Raw genomic sequence first — 22,134 nt, 5'->3', positions numbered from 1 at the left:
AAACATATTGGACCATGGCAAGCAGACTTTGAGACAAAAAGAGGACTAAAACGAAGATCAACATCTATCGAGATGCCGAGAGCTCCACGTCCGCGACTAACTTCGACTTGACAGAGACGCGAGTGTTGCATGTACTTTATTAGACAGGTGAGCAAATGTACATAAAACAAATGTTATCAATGTTATTTAGTTCAACTTGATGAAATGTTAGAATATGATCTGTATGTTATTCTAATGTTGATCTAGCTTAACATACTTAGTCTCATACAGCCAACACACAACCTAACTAACAACATTCAACACACTCAAATGCCGTTTAGTGTGATAGTGTAACTGTTAGAGCAAGTGAAACAGCGCTGCGTTACCTCAAGTTTAATTCGACTAATAAACTGACCTGTGTGAGTATTAATTCGGCACTTGCGTGTAGTTCGGTAGAATCAAATGTCCTTATTCTTTTATATCCGCGGGACTCGCTGTGGCGTGTGGCGCTGGTATACGTCTAGCAATCGTGCCCTGCTTCAAACCACAGTCATGTTAAAAACATCAATGTATTCACTCATCCATAAAAGATACATCAGCTTGACGACAAGATCCATAATTCAGCTTAATGTGGAATATACGTCATCAGTTTACGCCTTTGTTATTGTAAGAGGTTAGCGACCCCTGGTGGCGAAAAATCCTGCATATTGTACCTTTAAGCTTGCAGTGTTTTTTGGGAAAAGCAGAACAGATCAATGCACTTTTACCGCATTAGGAAATAATGATATTTTTCATGATGATTGATAAAAAAATTTTATCAGTTATTGAGAATGCATCACACTGAATCGATTCCATTTGAATAGAGATCTTCTTTAAAATTTGTATTTTTAGTCCATGACTTTTTTGAGGCCATCTATATTGTGTCAGAATCAGAGAAATTAAGTGTCCAATAGAACGAGTTATTATTCTCTCTCTCAGTGAATGAACTGATAACTGAATCCCTTCATGTAAAGGTGCATGAAGATCACTTGATCAAATAATTTATTAAAAGTAGCCTTACATTTTGCCCAATGCAAAAAATTTACAAAAAAAGTTGTTTTTCTTCTGCGTCCTATTTATACAAAATATCAGTGTTTGATTAAAATTGGAAGAACATAAGAGGATGTTTGAGGTCTCACAATGGCATTAGAGCAAATTTTAAACTTTGATTCTTTCTTTAGGATCAAGACTTTTATTTTGAAGTCTTAACTCCTTTGAAGTCTTGTGTCATTCAGTATAATCTCTACCAGTTCCTATTGGTGGGATTAAACAGATTAGCCTATAATAAAAATCATGCAAGATCCGCATTTGCCTCCTGTCAAAATATAAAGACATGCATTTGTTAGATCTGACTGATAATTAGTTGTAATATTTAAAAACAAACAAAACAAAAAAACACTGATCGTAAAAATTATATCACTGGAATGGTAAAGGAAGATGGAGAGGACTTTGAGGAAGAGGAGGAGGAAGATTATAGAGTTGAAAACAGAGGGAACATTTCAACAGTCTTTTCTGTAATCTCCAGTGTTTTGTCTGGTGAGTTTTTAAATAGATAATAACCACGTTTAAGAAAGAGTCTGTATGTGGAGACAGTAGCAGTTGCTCTTGGTTTCAAACACTGTCACCTGTTTGCATTAGGCTAAAGATCAGCTGAAATAATGATCATAGGCCTACTTATTTTAACTTCATTAACATACATTATTTATACATCGCAACAGATTTTGTTTCTGAATGTTTAGTTTAGTTAGAATATAAAAATATAAATGTCTGAGAGACATCTGGTAGATGTCATAATTAAGACATGTATGTCAATTCAAATATGACACAGACAAAGTCACTGATAGACGCATAACTGCTTAATAAAAATAAATAAAATATATGCACAAGTTCAAAAGAACACAATAAGACCAATATCAATGAGATCAAGATCAACACTGGGGGAATTAAGAAAATATTATAAAATTAATTAATATAAATAAATAAAATATATTTATCAACTAAATCCAGCAAAATCCCCCTTTTTTTGACAGGGATTTGTCATAGATTCGACTTTTATTATGAAATCTTTATGATCGCCCGAGCACAACAGTAACGTCATATTTCCGCGACAGTTTCTCGAGTGGTGGGGAAGTGCTGCTGTAGGTGCTATGACAGCAGTGTCATCGGTACTGCTTATACTTTTCTCTTTTATATGTGTGTGTTTTAGATCAGCTGAATTGTACTAGCTTGTCATGTTTGATAGGTCAAAAAAAGAATAATAATAAAGTCACCTGCCAAAATGAGGAAGTCGCATCTCATTATAGCAATAACACTTCCTCCTCCTCCATACAAATAAACTCCCACGATCAGTGGCACTCAGTGTACTTTTGCCAGTTTTTATTGATCTATGTTTAGCTCCTGATTAGTGATATCGAGTGTGTTCGGGCAGGTTTTGTCAGGAACTGGGGTTGTTTTAGAGCATCAGAGATGTTGAACGTGCCGTCGCAGAGTTTCCCATCAGCCGAATCCCAGCAGAGAGTCTCACCAGCCGGACAGTCCAGGAATAAGGTTAGATCCTGCGCTATTGTCATTAATACTGATTTAAGGGGTGATTTAAATGCGTCTGTGTCTGAATCCAGTTGTAAATATGCTCTCTCTCTCTCTCTCTCTCTCTGTGTGTGTGTGTGTGTGTGTGTGTGTGTGTGTGTGTGTGTGTGTGTGTGTGTGTGTGTGTGATGAATCCAGGTCGCACTGAAGCCCGGGCACAGTCTGCTGGACTGGATCCGACTGACGAAGAGTGGCCGCGACCTGACCGGACTGAGAGGAAGACTGATCGAGGTGACCGAAGACGAGCTGAAGAAACACAACACCAGGAGTGACTGCTGGACCTGCATTAGAGGTACAACCGCAAATATGACAATAATCATAAATGTTTCTTGAGCACTGCAGCAAATCAGCATATTAGAATGATTTCTGAAGAATCATGTGACACCGAAGATTGGAGTAATGATGCTGAAAATTCAGCTTTGATCACAGGAATAAATTAGTTTAATAACATAGAAAATATTACTATTTTTATTTTTTAAATGCAACCTTGGTGATCACAAGATACTGTGTGTGTATAGAATATATTTACATGATCACACATGCAAGTTTGTATACTTTCATACAGAAAAGCACTCAACTTTTGTAAATATAGTATTTTGATATCGTATTAAAGTCCCCATGAAATCAAAATAGACTATTCTTACTTTTAATGGAATATTGTAGTGTTTATTATAAATTATTTATCCAGATCATTTTTATAATTTTTTATTCATGTGATGATCTCTTCTCTGATGATGAGGGCGGGGAAACCTGTCACTCACATGAGATCCACCAATAGCAAACCACAACCATCCAATCAATTCCCCACAGACACAATCAAGCCCCGCCCACATTTGTTCTTGTTCCAGAATCGTTTCACTCTGAAATACGGCAAAACGGTATCATTTAATGCTGATTTGAATGCAAGTGTTGCATTTTTCATCTTGTTGGCACTGTCTTGTCTCAGTATTTCTTTTTGCGAGTATTTATTTATTTATTTTTAGAATGGTCTCATTTTCGAATGCTTCGTCAATCCAATAACAAGAGATCACATCTCCATCAATCCCTATCGTTCTCATGCACACATGACTCCTTGTGTTTGTGTGTTTGCTGTAGGAATGGTCTATAACGTGAGTGCGTACATGGATTTCCATCCCGGTGGGGAGGCGGAGTTAATGAGGGCTGCTGGGATTGATAGCACTGACCTGTTTGACCAGGTAAATTCAGCATTTAAAACTTGCATGCTGGTTTCAGAAAATAGTCTGTTTTAATCTCGAATGCTTACAGCGATAAAGTACTTGCAAGTCATTACACTATTTATAGTTAGATGATAGTTTATAAATTGAAGTCTCTAGATTGTTAATACATAAATTGGCTATATACAAACATTTAGTTCTTCATTTATTGTCATTTTAATTTTCAAATGATCATTATTTAATTAGCGTAGCTCATATGTAAAGAACCTGTTTTTGTACATGTTTCATACAAATATGTACGTATAAACAGTGAGGCCAAACCAGAGTTGCTAGTAGTTCATGAAAAGTTCATTTAAAAGTTATTCAATTTATAGTAATAAATAACAAGTGTAAAGACATTTTTATGTATAAAGTGACTTTATGCTTAATGTATTTGTAAACATTTTAAGAACCATTAATGTCCTTTAAAGTTGCACATACGTTTGCATAGGTACAAAAACATACAGTTTTGACAGCATCTAAAACATAAATAATTTATGTATGAACAGCTTTACTGATGTACAAATGTTTATCTATGATCATTGAATTCATGGAATTAATCAGTGCATTCTATGTAATTTGTGATCAATGACAATAGTTTCAGTTGACTCAATTACTTTATTTTAACATTAATTTCTGTGCTCAAAATATCTATTTTTACAGTATATTATAACTAGAAATTATTGTCACTGTAAATGTTTCTGCCTATTACTTTTTATATAAAAATTGTTATGTTTAGCTTTGATGACAGGGTTAAGGAGTATAATGGTATAAATCATTTGTAAATATTTTTTATTTCTTTTGCTGTATTGCAAATTTTGGCATGTATCCATCCAACAAAAAACTTAGTTGTATACGCATATCTACATATAATCAATAAGGCCAGTCTTATTTTAAACCAGAGTTGTTAATAGTTAATGAAAACTTTAAGAAGCTAAATGAATAGTAAAGAAATGTTTATGTATAAAAGTGAATTAATGCACATTTTAGGAACCATTAATGTCCGATCAAGGTTAGTTTTAGTATTTCCCATGAACTAATCTAAAGTGAGGACTATTTACTCCTAATAATTCACAAATCCTTTACTATTGGTTTAAAATACTGTACATCTGTTAGGTATGGTTAACAAGTTGTTAACAAAGGATAAAACACATTATCTAACTCTTTACATATGAGCTAATTAAACAATAATAATTACAGTGACACTGAATGAAGACCTCACTATTTTTATACAGTCTATTAATGTATTAAGACTGCAATTGATAAACTATGAATCAAATGAAAGCTAATAGTTTGTAGCTGGTTAATAAGGGCGGTGTTACTGTACTTCTGTCCACTGAAGGTGCACCGCTGGGTGAATTACGAGTCCATGTTGAAGGAGTGTCTGGTGGGACGGATGGCAGTGAAGCTCAGTCCCGCTCCTCAAGGTTCTGTCAGCACTTTTAGCAGTAGAAAAGACTTCACCGAGATGGAAACATCATTATTTTCATACAAACATATTGTTAATGACCTGGAAATCAAATAATCAGTCGTTTCTGGGCTGAAATAATTTTCAGAATACCCTACCAACCACCTAGAAACACCATAGCAACCACCCAGAACACCCTAGCAACGCCCTAGCAACAACCTGAACAACATGAATAAGCCATATCTCAGCACCAGAGCATCGTGCAGTCATGTTTTTTGGCTCGTATGCAATCATCTACCACACCCTAGCAACCGAGTGGCGAGCTTTGCCACTGCATGCACCACTCACATTTTCTTCAGGAAATGTACATTCTAGTTAACAGATGCTGTTGTTTGATTTAACCTGAAATGTATCAAACCCAAAATAAGCTTTTTTTAATGTTTTTATTCCTTGTTACATGGTTCTTTGGTTATTACAGCTCAGACGGAGAAGACTGAGAGCACTCATGTGAACGGTATGACAGCAAAGCCATGTGGATTTCTTGTTATAAATGCTGAGTATGTATGCCAATACTTCCTGAGTTCTATGACTCATGAGGAGTAATGGTGTGTTTGATACTCTTCACACCAGGTTTGTCTGCTCCTCCACCCTTACGACTGGAGCCTTTATCTGCTCCTCTCCCTGCCAAAGATCATCGCCCTCGGTATGTTTGACTTTCATTATATCACTATTTTACAGTGGCAGTGTTTCACAGAAACCTAGAGTATGGCATGATTCCTTCTGGCGGTACAACAACGAAATTCCCAAGTATTCATATTATATCTAAACAAAATGTGGACAAAAATTCATCTTACTAAAAAGTGTCCACGGACATGCACAGACTTAAAGGGATTGTTCACCCTGGTTATTTTAGTTGATAAAGTTATAAGTATGGATATTTTTCTTACACAACCGCATTGCTTTGCTTCAGAAGGCCTTTATTAATCCCCATGGAGCCGTATGGATTACTTTTATGATGGACTGATGCACTTTTTTGGGCTTCAAAGTGAGAGTTTATTGTGCTGTAAGTCTTACAGCACTTTAAAAATATCAGTATTTTATTCAAATTAAATAGCATTTTTTTTTCATCTTTAGGTATGATTGGTTCCAGACAGATGCCACTGTCAATATTGTTGTTTACACCAAGCGAAAGGTTGGTAAAGTGCAGTGGTTATGTGGTTGGAAAAGAATAAAGTTAAGTAAACTCAAACACTTGTTTTCCCTCTCCAGATTCCCAGCTCCGGCTGTGCGGTCGTGGATCTACAGGGAGAGACTCTTCGGGTGGAGATGCTCTTGGGGAAGATGTCGTACCTTCTCTACTGGCGTGAGTCTTTCACCAGCCACACAGAACATTGATGTGTATCCGCTAAAATGGTTATCAAGTTGATAACACTGTATCTTTTTCAGGCCTGTACAGTGAAGTTCAAGGACGTGTTGATGGTGAGTAGTATGTTAAATTAGACATCCTTTTTTTGTTGAATCTAGAACTGTATTGAAAATGATCTATACAAGACAAAACCCACTATGGCGGTACCATGATACATTGAAGGAATCAGCTAATATCACTGTGGTCCTTTGAAATTTACAGTTCCACGATGATGAATCATTATATTTACATGGTACTCCAGGGTACTTCAAGTAATACCATGGTGTTACAATGAGACATATCCTACAAACATGGTAATGCCATGGTGCTTTTTGTTACTTTTTTTTGTTTGTAAAATACAGAAATAGCCCTGAGGTAAAGTAAAGGCAAAAAGAAAAAGACAATTTTAATGCTGCTTATGAATTATGAAAAAAAAATTCTCATTCTAAATAAGTGTTTCTTTATTTTTCTCTGCTTATAGTCCAGACGGCCCACTCTGTAGGAAAAGTACAGGTGTGTCTGCACAAATCTGTTAAAGACAAGTGGACGAAAGTGGGGCAACCACTGGAGCTCCATGACACATTTACTCAGTGTAAAGATCGTGGTGAGTAACAAACATGTGAACTTAATTGTCAAACAAAGATCTAAATTAGGTTTGTAAAGATAAAGGTATAGAGGAACACATTTGAGAAATTACATTGTTTTGTAACATAGCACAGACTAAAGGGGTACCACAAGGCTCGGTGTTGGGCCCCTTATTATTTGTCTTTTATATTTATTTATGACACAGTGTTAATGAAAATCCAATTTTTTATGTTGATGTATTACTATGGGGTGAGAATTGTTCCATTATTCCAAATAAATAAATTAAGATCCACTAATAAATGTAAAGAGTTTCACAAAAAAATTATAAAACTCACAAATAAATAAAATGAGATTTGCAAATAAAAATATATATTTACAAATGTGTTTTATGCCACAAACACAGCTCTGCCTGGCATTTATTTGTGAATCGGTTCCTGTGCATTTGTAAACCCCCTCACGCATTTGTGGATTTTGAAACACTTCTAGAATCGACGTGCAGACAAATCCACAATTATGTGGACTCCACCCACCGTTTACCTAAGCCAATCAGATAACGGCCACATTGAGCTGACCAATCGTAGCACGTTCTCGCTACAACCAATCACGTTAGGCTTTACACTCGGGGCAAGAATTGGATCTGATTAGTTTTGCAGATATTTGCACCCCTGAAAGCAGCTGTAATGGGAGCTTCATTCAAATTAGCTGTTTGTGTGGTTAAAACACCCCGTTTCCAAAAGATTCTTGGAGTTTAAGGCTTCTTTATATTTATTATTCTTTATTATTAAGTCAGGATTACACACAAATTATGATCATCACAGATCCCGAGCATCATAACACCCTCTCTTCCGGACTCAAGCGGCGTGTCAAAAGCAAATAGCAGATTATCTTCCCTGCCGTAGCAGTTTCAAATCATGTAAAACTAACATGTTTGCAATGTTCACACATTTTGCCCATGACCTCTGTTTTCTTACCTGAAGATAAATGACGTATAATCTTCTTTATTGACTCTGCTGGCTACATGAAAATTCATAATTCGTGATAGAGTTTACTGGAGCGGCGCAGGGCGATACGATGATTCACTGATAGTAAACTGATGCCCGTTCTTCTTCTGACGTAGCGGCTACTACACGCAACTACGGAGGACACATCATTTGCACATTTGCTTTGTCCAATGTAGAAAGCCTCGCACGGGGTAGACACAATGTAAGAAATTACAAAACTGATGATTTTGTCTTTTAAAACACAATTGTTGTGACAAATAGCTAGCTATAGGACATAAATATTATGTAGAGTACAAAATATCAGTCCAAATGACCATCATTGAAGATGTAACAGCGTGTTGGCTAATGCGGTTTTGAGTGGATAATGCAATGCTGAAAAAATACATATTTGCATTTATTTTGGATGCTGTGAGTAACTTTTACAATACAATATTATTAAGTCTGATTCATATGAAATATTATGAAAAGTGTTTTAACGGATGAATTCAAATCACTTATCTGCTGGGCATTTCACTTTTAAATGCATGTTATATATTTAATCATTAGATCCACGGACCTGCTATTTAAAACTTGACTGAAGAAGTGGGGAAAGCTGTTGTGACAGTAATTTCCCCAATATTACACAAACTCGCGTATTTATCACGAGGTTGAAACTAGTTATGCCTTAACTTAGTCAGCAACGTATTGATGCTTTTCTGTTTTATCATGAATAACGTGACACTTCCATAACGTAAGCGCTGTTTCTCTGGGATTTTCACAGGCTCATAAAAATGTGTCTTGGCTTGATACACAGTCTAATGGTCTAACTCTAATGAAATCCAAATTTTAAACATATTTTACTGAAGCAATATTATGGGTCTTAACCTTACACTTCCTATTTGAGACAATGCAGATGAACGAGCAAAGTTATTTCAGGGCAAGACCACTCTGATTGTAAAGCCTAACGTGATTGGTTGTAGCGAGAACGTGCTACGATTGGTCAGCTCAATGTGGCCGTTATCTGATTGGCTTAGGTAAACGGTGGGTGGAGTCCACTTATTTGTGGATTTGACTGCACATCGATACTAGAAGTGTTTCAAAATCCACAAATGCGTGAGGGGATTTACAAATGCACAGGAGCCAATTCACCAATAAATGTCAGGCAGAGCTGTGTTTGTGGCATAAAACAAATTTATAAATATATTTTTTTATTTACAAATCTCATTTTATTTATTTGTGAGTTTTAATTTTTTTGTGAAACTCTTTACATTTATTTGTGGATCATAATCTATTTATTTGGAATAATGGAACAATTCTCCCCCCATATATTACTGCTGTGCTTCTACATTAGCGATTTTCTTAGAATGTTCACAAATAGCTTTTGGAATATAACACAACTTCAGAATTTTAAATGAGATCTAAATACAAAGAAATAATGATTTTTACCATTTAAGGTGTTCATATTCAATCAAATATTCATGACTACTCAGAATATGAGCGTTTATTATGTGCATCAGTACCTAAAACGAGGACTGAGTTCAGAAAGAAAGTGTTTGTTTCTGCTGCTCCTTCTTAGAAAACTCTTAAACTCTAAAATTACAATTTGATAAACAGTTCTAAGACGGAGTAAAAGACAATTTAAACAGATATTTTGGCTGATACCAATAATTTAATAAAAAGTTAGAAAGTACATTTGCCTGTTTGTTTACCCAATTTCCTAATCATTGCAATTTTTTTTCACATTTATTTTGTGTTTTATGTGAAATTTCTTTATTGTTGGAATATTCTGCTAGGTCTCTCTCTCACTCTCAAATAAATTACTTAATTAAAAAAATCAAATAAATAACTTGGTAAAACATAAAAATGATTATGTGTTTCATCACAGGGCTCTTCTACAGGGAATGTGTGTTGGTTTCAAAAACAGAAGTCACACATGACACGCAGGTCTTGCGTTTACAGCTTCCTCCAGGGTCACGTATGCAAGTTCCTGTGGGGAGACACGTCTACCTCAAAGCGTCTGTCCAGGGTAATAATTCACTTTATGCCACACATCAAAGGCTCATCTAATCTGAAATAACCGGATAGAAGGGGACCTGTGTGTGGAGTGTTCAGCGGGCTGGTTTTGTGTGTTTGGTGAACAGGTACAGATGTTGTGAAACCCTACACACCAGTGGATCAGACACTAATACCTCCTGCACAATCCAGTGCTGAAATGGGCTCAGACGTACATCTCATGATAAAGATCTATCCTGATGGAGTGTTGACCTCACACCTCGCTAACCTTCCTATTGGTTAGTATTTATCATATCTATTTTTTTTTACCTGGAAGGAAAGAGTATTATGTGCTTTTGCATCAAGGCTGGGCGAAATTCATCCTTTCAGTTAATGAATTGGGATAACTGGAAGTGGATTTACCGAATTCAAATATATATTTAATAAGTCTTCTGGGATATTCCACACTCATCAATAAATATTCCTGTGTGACCTATAAAATCTCAAAATAAATGAACAAATAGATAAATAAATGATAAAAAAATGTATGCAAAAATATGCAAATTATGCATAGATTTTCCCACCGACTTTTGTCACCAAACAAAAATTATGCCATTTTTTATTATTTTTACTTCAGTTCACTTTAAGTCTCGTATATTTCAATTCTATTTCCCATTTTGTACTTCAATTGATTTCCATTACACGAGAGTAGGTGTTAAAACTTCATGATGATTTGTACTCGGCTTTCGCCAAGATAAGCACCAACTGAGACATAGCTTTACAGTAACCTATGCTTCTCCATCCATTTACGCTTCTTTCCATATGGTGATGTAAATCTCCTGTCTAGTGTTAACACGCGTCAGCACACACAACGGCTGCAACCACAGTGCGGTCCCCCCATGACAACCCTCTGGATTGAGCGGAGTAGGGAACATCTCTAGGGTCTTCAAGTGGGCACCTTCCGTCCTCAGTGTTTCGTTGACTAGCCCACGACACCTCAAGAGGGCTCGACAGTGACTCTGGCATCCCAGAGTCACCCCCTCCGTCCCCCACTCAACTCAGCCCAGCTTACTGACCTCTACTTCCCTCTTGCTGCTGAGACCTAACCACAATCTCACAATCTCTCCGCAACCCAACCATACGCGCCAACCCGTTTGACTTAGGCTGTCGAGCCCCACTGATGCGTTAATATGCAGTTTCAGTGGCAACGGTTCCGTATGGCATACCACCTACCGCAAAACACAATATCTGCCCAACTACCCGTCATTCACGCGATATACACAGGAACGTAATGACTGTAAATACTATACAACCTATACAAATAAACCAACAGACTCTTCAAGTTTTCAAGAATCCTACGAAACCGTAGCATGGCGGCCTGTACACAGCCAGCTTGAATCTTTCCGTCTCAACCACAGCCAGTTGCTGCTCCTTCCTGCTGCTTCAGATAAGTTCTTTACTGTGTGACGCAACTCCTGGCCACTGAATATGACGTCTCTGAGGAACCGGGTTGTAGAGTGTGCCACAAAACCTCGACAACCCACTTCCACTGGATAAACCTGGACTCTCCATCCTCGCTGTTCTGCTTCTGTGGCCAGATGAGCATACCGCAGTTTCTTCCTCTCATATGCCTCATCTACCGCATCCTCCCATGGCACTGTTAACTCTATCAGTTGAACAATGCGTGCTGATCCAGACCACAAAACAATATCTGGTTGTAGGTTAGTGGTGGCAATCTCAGGTGGAAAAATAAGCCGTTGATCAAGATCAGCCAGTATCTTCCAGTCCCTAGCAGCTTCCAGTTGTCCTGGGCGAGAATTGGTGTTAGCACCTTTTCTTGGTGGTTGCTCGCCTGGGCGGAGGAATATTGTCTTCTGCGTGTAATGTTTTGCTAGAACAGGCGGCAACTTATTGGTCATACTACGCTTGCCTTCCAATGCTAAAGCCAAACATCGCAATACTTGGTCATGGCGCCAAGTAAACCGACCTTGGCTAAGAGCCACCTTACATCCTTTCAAAATGTGCCTTAATGTGGCAGGTGATGGACACAAAGGACAAGAGGTATCCTCTCCTACCCAGAGGTTTAGGTTCTGCGGTGATGGGAGAACATCATATGTTGACCTAATAAGGAAACTGATCCTACTCTCTTCCATTGACCAAAGATCTTGCCAGCCCATCTTGCGTTGTTCCACACTCCCCCATCTCATCCACTCTCCCTGCTTGGCCTGGGAAATGGCCTTTATACATCTCATCCTCTCCTCCTGCTTTCGCACCTCGTTGACTACCAGCTTCCTCCTTTGAGCTGGGCCTGCCTTGTGCCATTTAGGAGGAGCTAAACTGAGCCTAAAACCCCCTCTTCCATGCTGTACCTGTCCCACGATATCCCCAATTTGAAGGTCAGCCTTTGCCTCTTCCACAGATTTCTTTGCTGACCACTTTCTACCAGTTTTTACCACAGGGGCTGCCTCCCTTACACATTTGTCGCGTGACTCTGCTAAAGTCATTTCCAGTCTGACCTTGGCACACTTAAACTCCTCGGTTAAAGCAGAGACTGGCAGCTGCAATACTCCTTTACTATAAAGTCCCACTCTGCTGAGGCAGTGTGGAACTCCCAACCATTTCCTGATCTATGAACTTATTAACGCTTCCAGCTTATCCACTGTTTTCAAAGAAACCTCATACACAGTCAGTGGCCACAGCAACCTTGGCAGTAGACCAAACTGAAAGCACCAGAGTTTTAGTTTGCCTGGTAGAGCACAGCTGTTTATGCTCTTCAACCCTTCCACTGCTGGTCGTCTAACTTCTCCCACTCGAACTGTGTCCTTTAGATCCCCATCGTACCATCTCCCTAAACTCTTCACTGGCTTCTCAGAAACTGTTGGTATTGCCTCACCATTAATGAAGAATGTTTTATCTACTACCTTTCCTTTAACTATCGAGATGCTCCTTGATTTAGAGGGCTTAAATTGCATTCGTGTCCATTCAATATTATCTGTTAACTTCCCCAATAACCGATTAGTGCAGGCTACTGTTATAGTCATGGTTGTCATGTCATCCATGTATGCTCTGATTGGTGGTAGTCGCATCCCAGAAGCCAAGAGCTCTCCCCCTACTACCCATTTTGATGCCCTAATGATTACTTCCATTGCCATGGTAAAAGCCAGTGGAGAAATGGTGCATCCTCTCATTATTCAAACCTCTAAGCATTGCCATGCGGTGCTGAATTTTGGAGTTGAGAAACTAAATTGCAAATCTCCAAAATAGGCTTTCACTAAATTTGTTATTGACATTGGCACTCTAAAAAAATCAAATGCTGCACAAAGAAGCTCATGTGGCACTGAACCATATGCATTAGCCAAATCCAGGAATGTCACATTATAAATGGCACTTAACCCTGTTTTTCACATACAGAAAAAACAAAAGTGCAAATAAATAGTACATTCATATACTGACAGTTTCACTTTCAGTGACTGTTTTGTGATATAACATAACATTGTATTGTACGTATATTATAATATCATAAATTCACTTGTCAGTTGAATTTGATCTATTTTTATCTATTACCTTTTGGATGAAACATCACTTCTAATAATTGTATGTGCCAGATCATTTGCACCTGGTATCAAAGTTCCTTATAATTTTTCTAAAACATATTTATTGAACTGTGATGGTTGACATTTTTTGAATAATTTATTTTATTTGGCCCACACTTTTGAAAATATTTTTTTCACAGTACATTTCTTATTACATTTGAAGCTGTTTTCTTGTTTGAAAATAGCCATGAAAGCTGGAATTGCATTAAATCACAAGCAAACCCTTGTAGCTCATGTGCTGTTTTCTGTTCCAGGAGCCGCTCTGTCAGTGGGCGGCCCTGAGGGCTCCTTCACCACGCGTGTCCTGCGGGACGTCACTCATCTCTACATGTTAGCAGCCGGCACAGGATTCACACCGATGGCTCGCCTCATACGACTGGCCCTACAGGACCTCACATCAATCAGGTCTGCCCATACAAATCTGAAAAACTCAAGAAAGATACAGCATATTTCACATAAGTCACCATTTAAATGAAAAAATCCAATTATCCTTAAGTTCACACAGGTTTCCTAGCAGAGCATCCATATGCGTAGTTTGTCACATTGAGTACTCAATTTTAAAATTTCCTTGATTGCAATTTACCCATGTTGAGTAACCGGCAAGATACCAGAGACGAGAATCCATGAACCGCATTATCAGACCGTTTTCTAAGGCTGCACAATGTATTAAAACCATTTAAAAACCATACTATAGCATAGTGCTATTGTGAATTCACATCGGCTGCAATTCAGTTAAATAAATAGATGGCCTGCAGGTTTAATATGCATGTGCTTTAAAGGGGTCGTCGGATGCAGAATTCACTTTTATATGGTGTTTGCATATAAAAGTGTCTTTGCAGTGTGTAGACACAACCACCATACAATGAAAACAATCCATTCACTTATTTTTTTAATTCTCATTAAAGCCTGAACACACTCAATAATCAAGCCATTTGGATTTTCTGAGCAATATGATGTCATATTGCTCATGCTCCGCCCAATGACGGACTGTCCCGTATTAGCATATTCCCTGTATTAGCATATTTCCCTATTAGCATATTTCCGCCCACATCCATTTGTATACTGTCCACCAAGGCATCACTTTACACAAGGTGTCCGCGGATCCTTAAAAAGACTTAAAAAGTCTTAAATTATAATTTTTAAATTTAAGGCCATAAAAAGCCTTAAAAAGTCTTATTTTCACTATTGAAAGGTCTTAAATTTTCGATGTCAATTTGACTTAGACATATCTAAATGTTTTCCAAATTAAAACTATCTAATTAGCGTACTTTTTTATTTATTATACGTTCTTTGTGGATTTGCTCGTTCACGTGACATTTCTGTTACATTCGCGCCAGCATTACGTCTGACATCGAATTTGTCTCTCATGCTTGCTTTCACTGCGTGATGTGTCAGCGCAGTTCCCTAAATGAGTTTTTGTCTTATATTTATAACATATTATGTTTTTATCATCCAATATCACATCAGCAAGAGGGCCGTTTTCCCCGTGCACAATAGCAAATGTGATATTTATTTTATATAAAAGTTAAATGAACAATTAATGAACAATGTGTGTTACATAAAACAATATTGTTAATATTGTTTGTTTTCCCTTTATTTCGCAGACGAGCATTTAAAAATGAAACCATAGCAGAGTCTCAATGCAACAGACAGCGTTGATTTTTTTTCTTTTGCACTGCAAAGATGGATTTTGATTTAAAGATTTAATTTAACTGGTAACAGTGGTACTGTGTTATTATTTTAATATAATTTATTTTGAATGTTAGAATTTGACATAAAAGGCAGGGCTGCCAACTCTCACGCATTGAGCGTGAGACTCACGCAATTGACCCTATTATCACACTCTCACGCCACACCCCCAATTTCTCACGCTGAAGTGTCAACCGGTCGGTCAAATGCCTGAAAGATGAGTTTATCTATATATCTACCTGTTGAGCCACTCGTGATCGACTAGTTATACTGCAAATTAGTTAAAATATCCTGTAATCTATGTAGAGCGAGCGTGCATGCGAAACAGATATTGTGCTTCAAACCGCGCGCGTGCACGGCAGAGACGTAAGCGAGCGAGAGACCTTGCTGTGTGTGCAGACCCCCCCCCCCCCCCCCCCCATTTGGAGTAGTCTCACGCCAAGCTAAAGTTGAAAGTTGGCAGCTCTGAAAAGGTGATGCATACCTCTCAGTTAAAAAAAAAAAAAGTTCATATATAGGTGAAAATGCCCCTTGGAATCAATTGAAGGTTGCAAATATTGCCGTTAATAAAAACATTAAATTTCTGTCACTGCTGTGAACTGACCACTGCATAGAATATGAAAAATATGAATATCTTTGTGAGTCAGCTGTCAACAACAGGCCTAAACCAGCCATGGTACCAGTACACAAACACAATCAGTAAAATATCATGTACAAATTATATATTATCAACAAAACTTTGAAAATAGAGACATTGTTGTCAATAATGCGCACCGCTAATGTAAGGTATTAATTTTGATTTCTTCGGGTCTTAAAAAGGTCTTAAAAAGCCTTAAATTTGACTTTAAAAAGTGTGCAGATACCCTGTTTACATGTCTTGTGTCGACAGCCCCCACGGAAGGTTGTATCAGTTGCTTATTATCATTTAAAGAGACATACACCGAAACGGGTCGCTGTGAACAGAGCTGTTTTTGAGGAGGTAAAAGGCTGTTGTTTTACACAACCATTGAGGAATTTTAACCAAAGTACGTTACAAACTTTACATGAAGACCCTAAAGAATCCAGAAAGCGGGCATTCGACAACCCCTTTAAATGATTTAAATGCGTGTAGGTTACGTGCGTCTCAAAGCGTTCACAGTAAATGCTGCTCAACATCAACTGTTATCTTTTACATGCGTGGAGCGTATCAAACTCCATCTCTGCATACGCTGTGAGTTTGAGTTGCTTATAACGTTAATCTGGGAATGCAATGTGCGCCTTTTCATCAGATTTGTAACGTTAATCATTCATAAACCTACTGCAACTCAATGGAGAATACATCAACGTGTTTTTAAATATGCTAAATGTTCATCGGCATTTAAAAAAAAAGTTTAACTCTTTTTTTTCCTTTTTTTTTACCGCTGTAAGTTTGCATGTTTTGGCGTCCACATGTTCTTGTTTTTATTTTTACAGCGGCTGTAAAAAAAGAATAAGTGGACATTTGAATTAAATGTCGTTTGGCCAGTATTAAACAAGGATTTGATTTTGTCAGTTTGTTCTATAAATATGATTATTTTGATACTTTATTTGAACCAAACATTATTTCCTCATTGTAAATATATATGCATTTTAAGTCATTTTAAAGGCTTAGCTCTTAATCACTTGATTAATCATCAAAATAATTGCTCGATTACCTAAATAATCATTAGTGACAGCCTTATTAAAGCATTATTCTGTCATCCTTCACTCACACTCATGTTCCAAAACACATTCTTTTAGGTAACACAAATGAAGATATTTTTAATAAAATCTGAGAGATTTCTGTGTTTATCCAAAACTATGACAGTTTGAAACATACATGAAGACATTGCAAAAGAAATCCATATGATCTCGTTCATCTTTACTTCGCCCCAAACGATCCTGTGCTGCATGTGGAGCCTGAAACTGATCCTCCATGTGATGGTGATAGTCAGAAACTACTGCACTGTCCCTCACAGGCTCACATGCGTAACACATGCCGTTAAAATTACTAATTTTCGTGTGTGTATATAGGACCTGCAGCTGTTGCCGATACACCTTCGCGGGTCCTACCATGCCAGTGCGTCATCGAAATTGCCAGCGTTCTTATACTAACAAGCGCAATTTTGTTGCTTAAAAAAAGCTATATTGATATTTTTAATTACAATTTTTAGTGTAATTTACTTTTAATTGTCATAAACAACACATTATCAACGTCGATTTTTTTCAGTTCAGTTCATCTTTAAGCATTTTATGCATTGATTCCATTTATATTTAGTATTTCCCTCCAAACTGTTTGATTTTAATTTAATGAATTAATTGTCTACAACATGGAATATAATGCGTGAATGTCATTCACAAACTCCACTGTAACACACAGTTTTAACTGATCCTAAAGTTTAAATGCGTTCCATAATTTAAGCATTAATGCTAAACTCATCATTTGTGTGTGTGTGTGTGTGTGTGTGTGTGTGTGCATTCAAGCAGGCAGGTTTGTTTATGTTAGTATGTCTTTTCAGAAAAGCCAGGCTGCTGTTCTTTAACCGTCAGGAGAGGGACGTTCTGTGGCGCTCTCAGCTGGAGGAACTCTGTGCGAGAGAGGAGAGGTATGTTTATCACAGTGACTGTTTGAGAAGGATCACATTTTTGGCTACTTTGTGGGATCGGTCACATTTAGCCTTGGCGGTGAAGTACAGTCATCTCAGCGGGAATCTGTATTTTTCCTTCTGGAGTATCGCTGGGACCGAACCGTTATTTATAATAGCGCTTTATACATGACAGATCGTTTCTAAGCAGCATTACGGTAAAAATGATTGTTGCAAAATTCCTCCGTTTTGAAACGCCTGTGGTTTGAGCTGTAAAGCAGAAGACAGTAGTGTCATTATTCAGCTCACTGTTAGTCATGTGTGTGTGTTAGGTTTGAGGTGGAGAGTGTTCTGTCCGAGCCTGCAGACTCGTGGGAAGGCAGAAGAGGGCGGATAGATGCGTGTGCGCTGCAGAACCTCCTCGAGAGACCAGAACACTCCAAGTGTTTAGTGTGTGTGTGCGGCCCGACTGGGTTCACCGAGCTAGCAGTGCAGTGAGTCATTTAATGGGTTACACACACACGCACACACACACACACACACACACTCACTCGCTCACTCACTCGCTGTTTAAAGTTTAGAAGTGCCTTGTTTCATTTAACCCATGTGTGTTATTTAAAAAAAGTTACACAGAGTTCCTAGAGGAGAAAAAAGGTCATAAAATATTATATATATATATATATATATATATATATTCAAATTTGTGTCCACTTTTTGATAGTCCTGATCATAACTTCCAAAACATACAAACATTCTTTGTATTTTAACCCTTTAAATACCACTTTGTTTACATAATGCCACTAAAACTATATTCTTTTACATATACTACATGCTAAGTAAAATTCTTTGGGGGGATTTTTACAGTCCCGGACCAGTCTATCACTCACACACGATTTCCACACATGTATAAGGCGCTTCATTTATTGGCGAGTATTTGCTTCATTGACCAAACCTGAGAAATGGCACCATCTAATAGAAAATAGCAAACATTTCAATTTAGAAGCCTTGCATACAAACAAAAAATGCATGATTTTATGCTTAAATGGCACTACCATCAAATTTTGTCTGGATTTTGCTCATTTTTAAATGGGTTTAAATGGGGACATTTTTGGGTACCTAGTGTAACAGATTTATGAAAAGAAATGGGTGAAATATTAAAATTCCAATAAAAATACACACGTTTGCCAAAATTATGCTGTTTGCAGACCACCAAAAATGAAAAAGACAAACATGTCTCTAAGGACACATAAGTGTTAATTTATGGGTTCATTTACTGTTTGGTTAATGAATTGCTTGTTTCTCTCATTGTTTGCAGATTGCTCAGACAGCTGGACTTCAGTGAAGAGGAAATTCACATTTTTCAGGGCTGATTGAGACATTGGTAGTGTGACATGGATTTCTGATACACATACTTGCAGACTATTTCTATGCATATAAAATGCACTTTCCAGTTATAATGAAGCTGCGACAACCATTCTACCACAATGTCTTTTCATTTGTGGAAATCCAGTGTACAGTCAAATGCGTGCACTTATAGATTCTCGTATAACACCGACATCACCACAGAAGAATTTGCTTTCTAACATTTCTATAAGCAGATTTCCCCCCACCCACTTCTGTCACCAAACCAGTCAAATACCAGACAGTTTCAGACCTTAAGCAGGATCATTCTGCTGGTTTTGTTCTTGCGTTGAAATTGAGGATCAGTCGTGAGGTCAATGCTTTTGGCCATACACACGGTCGATGTGTAATGCAACTAAAGCATAACTTACTTTTAACTAGTTTTGTTGCTGTGTCTCCATATAGAAAATTGAAATGTCAGTAAATCAGGATGAAATACATCAGTAATTTTACAGTGAGAAAGTATAGTTGTATCTGTTTGGAAATGCTATTCTGACTGCCAAATGAATAAGGATTCTTGGTAACCATTTACTTAATGCCTTTACGTATGATGCATTATAAAGGCCGTCGCAATGCACATTATAATGCATGATTTTTGTTTTTTTATTAATAATTGTAACCAAAGTTAAAATGCATTATAATATTTTTAGATAGATCTGAAATTGGTTGTTTGTCATGCATTTCATACTTTTATTAAGGTATAACAATGCATAGAGGAGTATAATAATGTATTATAACTGGTTACAATTATTCATGAGACCATACAATGCATTTTAAGGCATAATTAATGCATTAAACATACTGTTATAATGCATTATATATATATAGGCTATAAGTAAAGCGTTACCCGTTCCTTTATCTCAGAATATGTGCAGATAATATTGTTCTAATATGTTAAATGGAGTGAAATTTCCCTTCACAAATGTAAACTCCTTGAATATGTGTTGTGCCTCTGCTGAAATCTGCGGGTCCCCCGTTTATCTGCGCTGTAAACTCGTATCACAGCTCTGGTGTCATGAAAGTCCACTGCTTTCATGGGATGAAAACCATTATAGCAAAGCACTTTCTGTTGTAAGCAGACCATGTTGTTCTGGAAGTATCTGATCATGCAATGTGTTTATTGTATGTTACTTAGGATGAAATGTGTCCAAATATTTATTTTTAGAAGAAGGCTCTGAAATTTGAATGACTGTATAAAACTGATAATTATTGGACTCCGCTGTCATCTTTTTACAAACCACTGATGGCTTCCAGTAGGAAGCTTTTCACAGGATTCCCTTTCTATCGGTTCTCACATGTGAAGTGGAGAATGGCATATGTGGCATTAAACTGTCAGGAATACAGTGAATTAAATGGTTTTAAAAATGTTAATTGTGTCTTGAGACTGTTTGATTGAATGAAACGCTCCTTTAGAGTATTGATACTGCGGTCTGACACGAGTCTTCTCTCCTGCAGGAAGGACCATACATTACAGGCCAAGTTATTCAGTCAAATCATCAAATAAAAGTAAACACTATAGTTGGAGTTTTATAACATTCATACTTTAAGGTAATTACCAGCTAACAAAATATATTCTTACAATGTTTTTCATACGTTCCTATTAAGTAATGAAAACATTATCTTCAAAACACCCATACAAAACATTAAGTGAACATTCCAGTTGTTCATTCCCTAAACATGGGAATGTTACTTTTGAATGTTCTCTTACAATTCTGAAACCAGTAACATTTTAAATATCTCAGATGAACATCCACCAATAACATTTCAGGAAAAAAAATGATCCATGAACGATGTATAAATAATGTTTTTGTGCTGATGTTTTGAGAACGTTATTAAAGACCAGATAACTTTAAACAAACATTATATTAACGTTGTCAGAACATTAGCTGAAGTTCTGAGCATGTTCCCGGTTAGCCGGATAATACCTTAATACATTTGTTTATCTTAATTTTATTCAGGAACATATTTGGTCCGTAGATTGATTATTATTCTGAGTACTGAGCAGATCTAGTTTCTCTATGGGTATAAACTGCCCTCAAAAAAAATACTAATATTTAATTGGTAAATGCACAAAATCAACAACACTATGTACTAATACACCCTCACAGTTTTCTATTGACTGTAATGCAAAATTAAACTGCCACCTGAATTTGATGTAAGGCCATGAAAAAAAAAGTATGACAAAACAATGGCAAGAAAATGAAATAAAAAATGTAAGGAACTTGTTCTTTTAATGAATCATTCAAGATGACTCACAAACTCTTATCAGTCTGAGGAATACTAAACGAAATGAATTCATCTGGGCTTTTTTCCTAAAAGACTCGTAAAAGGCATTAGACTATTGGTGCCAATGGTTTCTACAGTCTACGTAGGCTTATGATGCTTTTGGGAAATGAATCCCACAGTGGTTACAGAATCTGCATCGGCCTCACTTAATGAACTCAATGTTAGGATGTCCGTCTCGAAACGAATGTTGTATAATGTTTGAAAAACTTAAGGGTAATTACTGCTTGTTCATGTGAATGTTTAAAACACATTAACAATTACATTTTTGTTTTATATATATATATATATATATATATATATATATATAAAAGTAACTTAAAACATCGGTTCCAGTCTTCGAATTTGACTCTCCAGTATGTCTTTCAAAAGTGCAGATATAAAACAGTCCAGATGAT

General features: G+C 37.0%; 1 protein-coding gene across 3 annotated transcripts; it reads left to right on the top strand.

Moving 5' to 3' along the window:
- Positions 1–1,337: 1,337 nt before the first annotated feature.
- Positions 1,338–20,824, top strand: cyb5r4 (cytochrome b5 reductase 4). 3 transcript variants are annotated; one of them, XM_077205797.1, is made up of 17 exons: positions 1,338–1,554; positions 2,447–2,565; positions 2,743–2,896; positions 3,700–3,800; positions 5,161–5,245; positions 5,705–5,740; positions 5,857–5,929; positions 6,361–6,418; positions 6,496–6,589; positions 6,673–6,705; positions 7,113–7,235; positions 10,082–10,222; positions 10,338–10,487; positions 14,036–14,186; positions 17,987–18,073; positions 18,385–18,546; positions 19,368–20,824. In XM_077205797.1, the coding sequence occupies exons 1-17, from the start codon at positions 1,443–1,445 to the stop codon at positions 19,420–19,422; spliced, it is 1,734 nt and encodes a 577-aa protein (XP_077061912.1). In that variant the 5' UTR covers positions 1,338–1,442; the 3' UTR covers positions 19,423–20,824. The 3 variants fall into 3 exon arrangements, with proteins under 3 accessions (XP_077061912.1, XP_077061918.1, XP_077061925.1); XM_077205803.1 differs by lacking the exon at positions 1,338–1,554 and adding an exon at positions 2,097–2,183; XM_077205810.1 differs by lacking the exon at positions 1,338–1,554 and adding an exon at positions 2,132–2,176 and having other exon boundaries at positions 2,434–2,565.
- Positions 20,825–22,134: the final 1,310 nt, after the last annotated feature.

The sequence above is a fragment of the Siphateles boraxobius genome, unplaced genomic scaffold (assembly GCF_051911475.1).
Source record: "Siphateles boraxobius isolate OS27281-9 unplaced genomic scaffold, OSU_SipBor_1 12, whole genome shotgun sequence".
Lineage (NCBI taxonomy): Eukaryota > Metazoa > Chordata > Actinopteri > Cypriniformes > Leuciscidae > Siphateles > Siphateles boraxobius.
Note: the sequence above shows the minus strand (reverse complement) of the source record. Positions and strands in the feature narration are given on the sequence as shown.

Coding starts and splice junctions, on each gene's coding strand:
- cyb5r4 (XM_077205797.1), top strand. CDS start 1,443: ATGGTAAAGGAAGATGGAGAGGACTTTGAGGAAGAGGAGGAGGAAGAT. Junction 14,187..17,986: donor CAGGACCTCACATCAATCAG/GTCTGCCCATAC, acceptor ATGTCTTTTCAG/AAAAGCCAGGCTGCTGTTCT. Junction 18,074..18,384: donor CTCTGTGCGAGAGAGGAGAG/GTATGTTTATCA, acceptor TGTGTGTGTTAG/GTTTGAGGTGGAGAGTGTTC.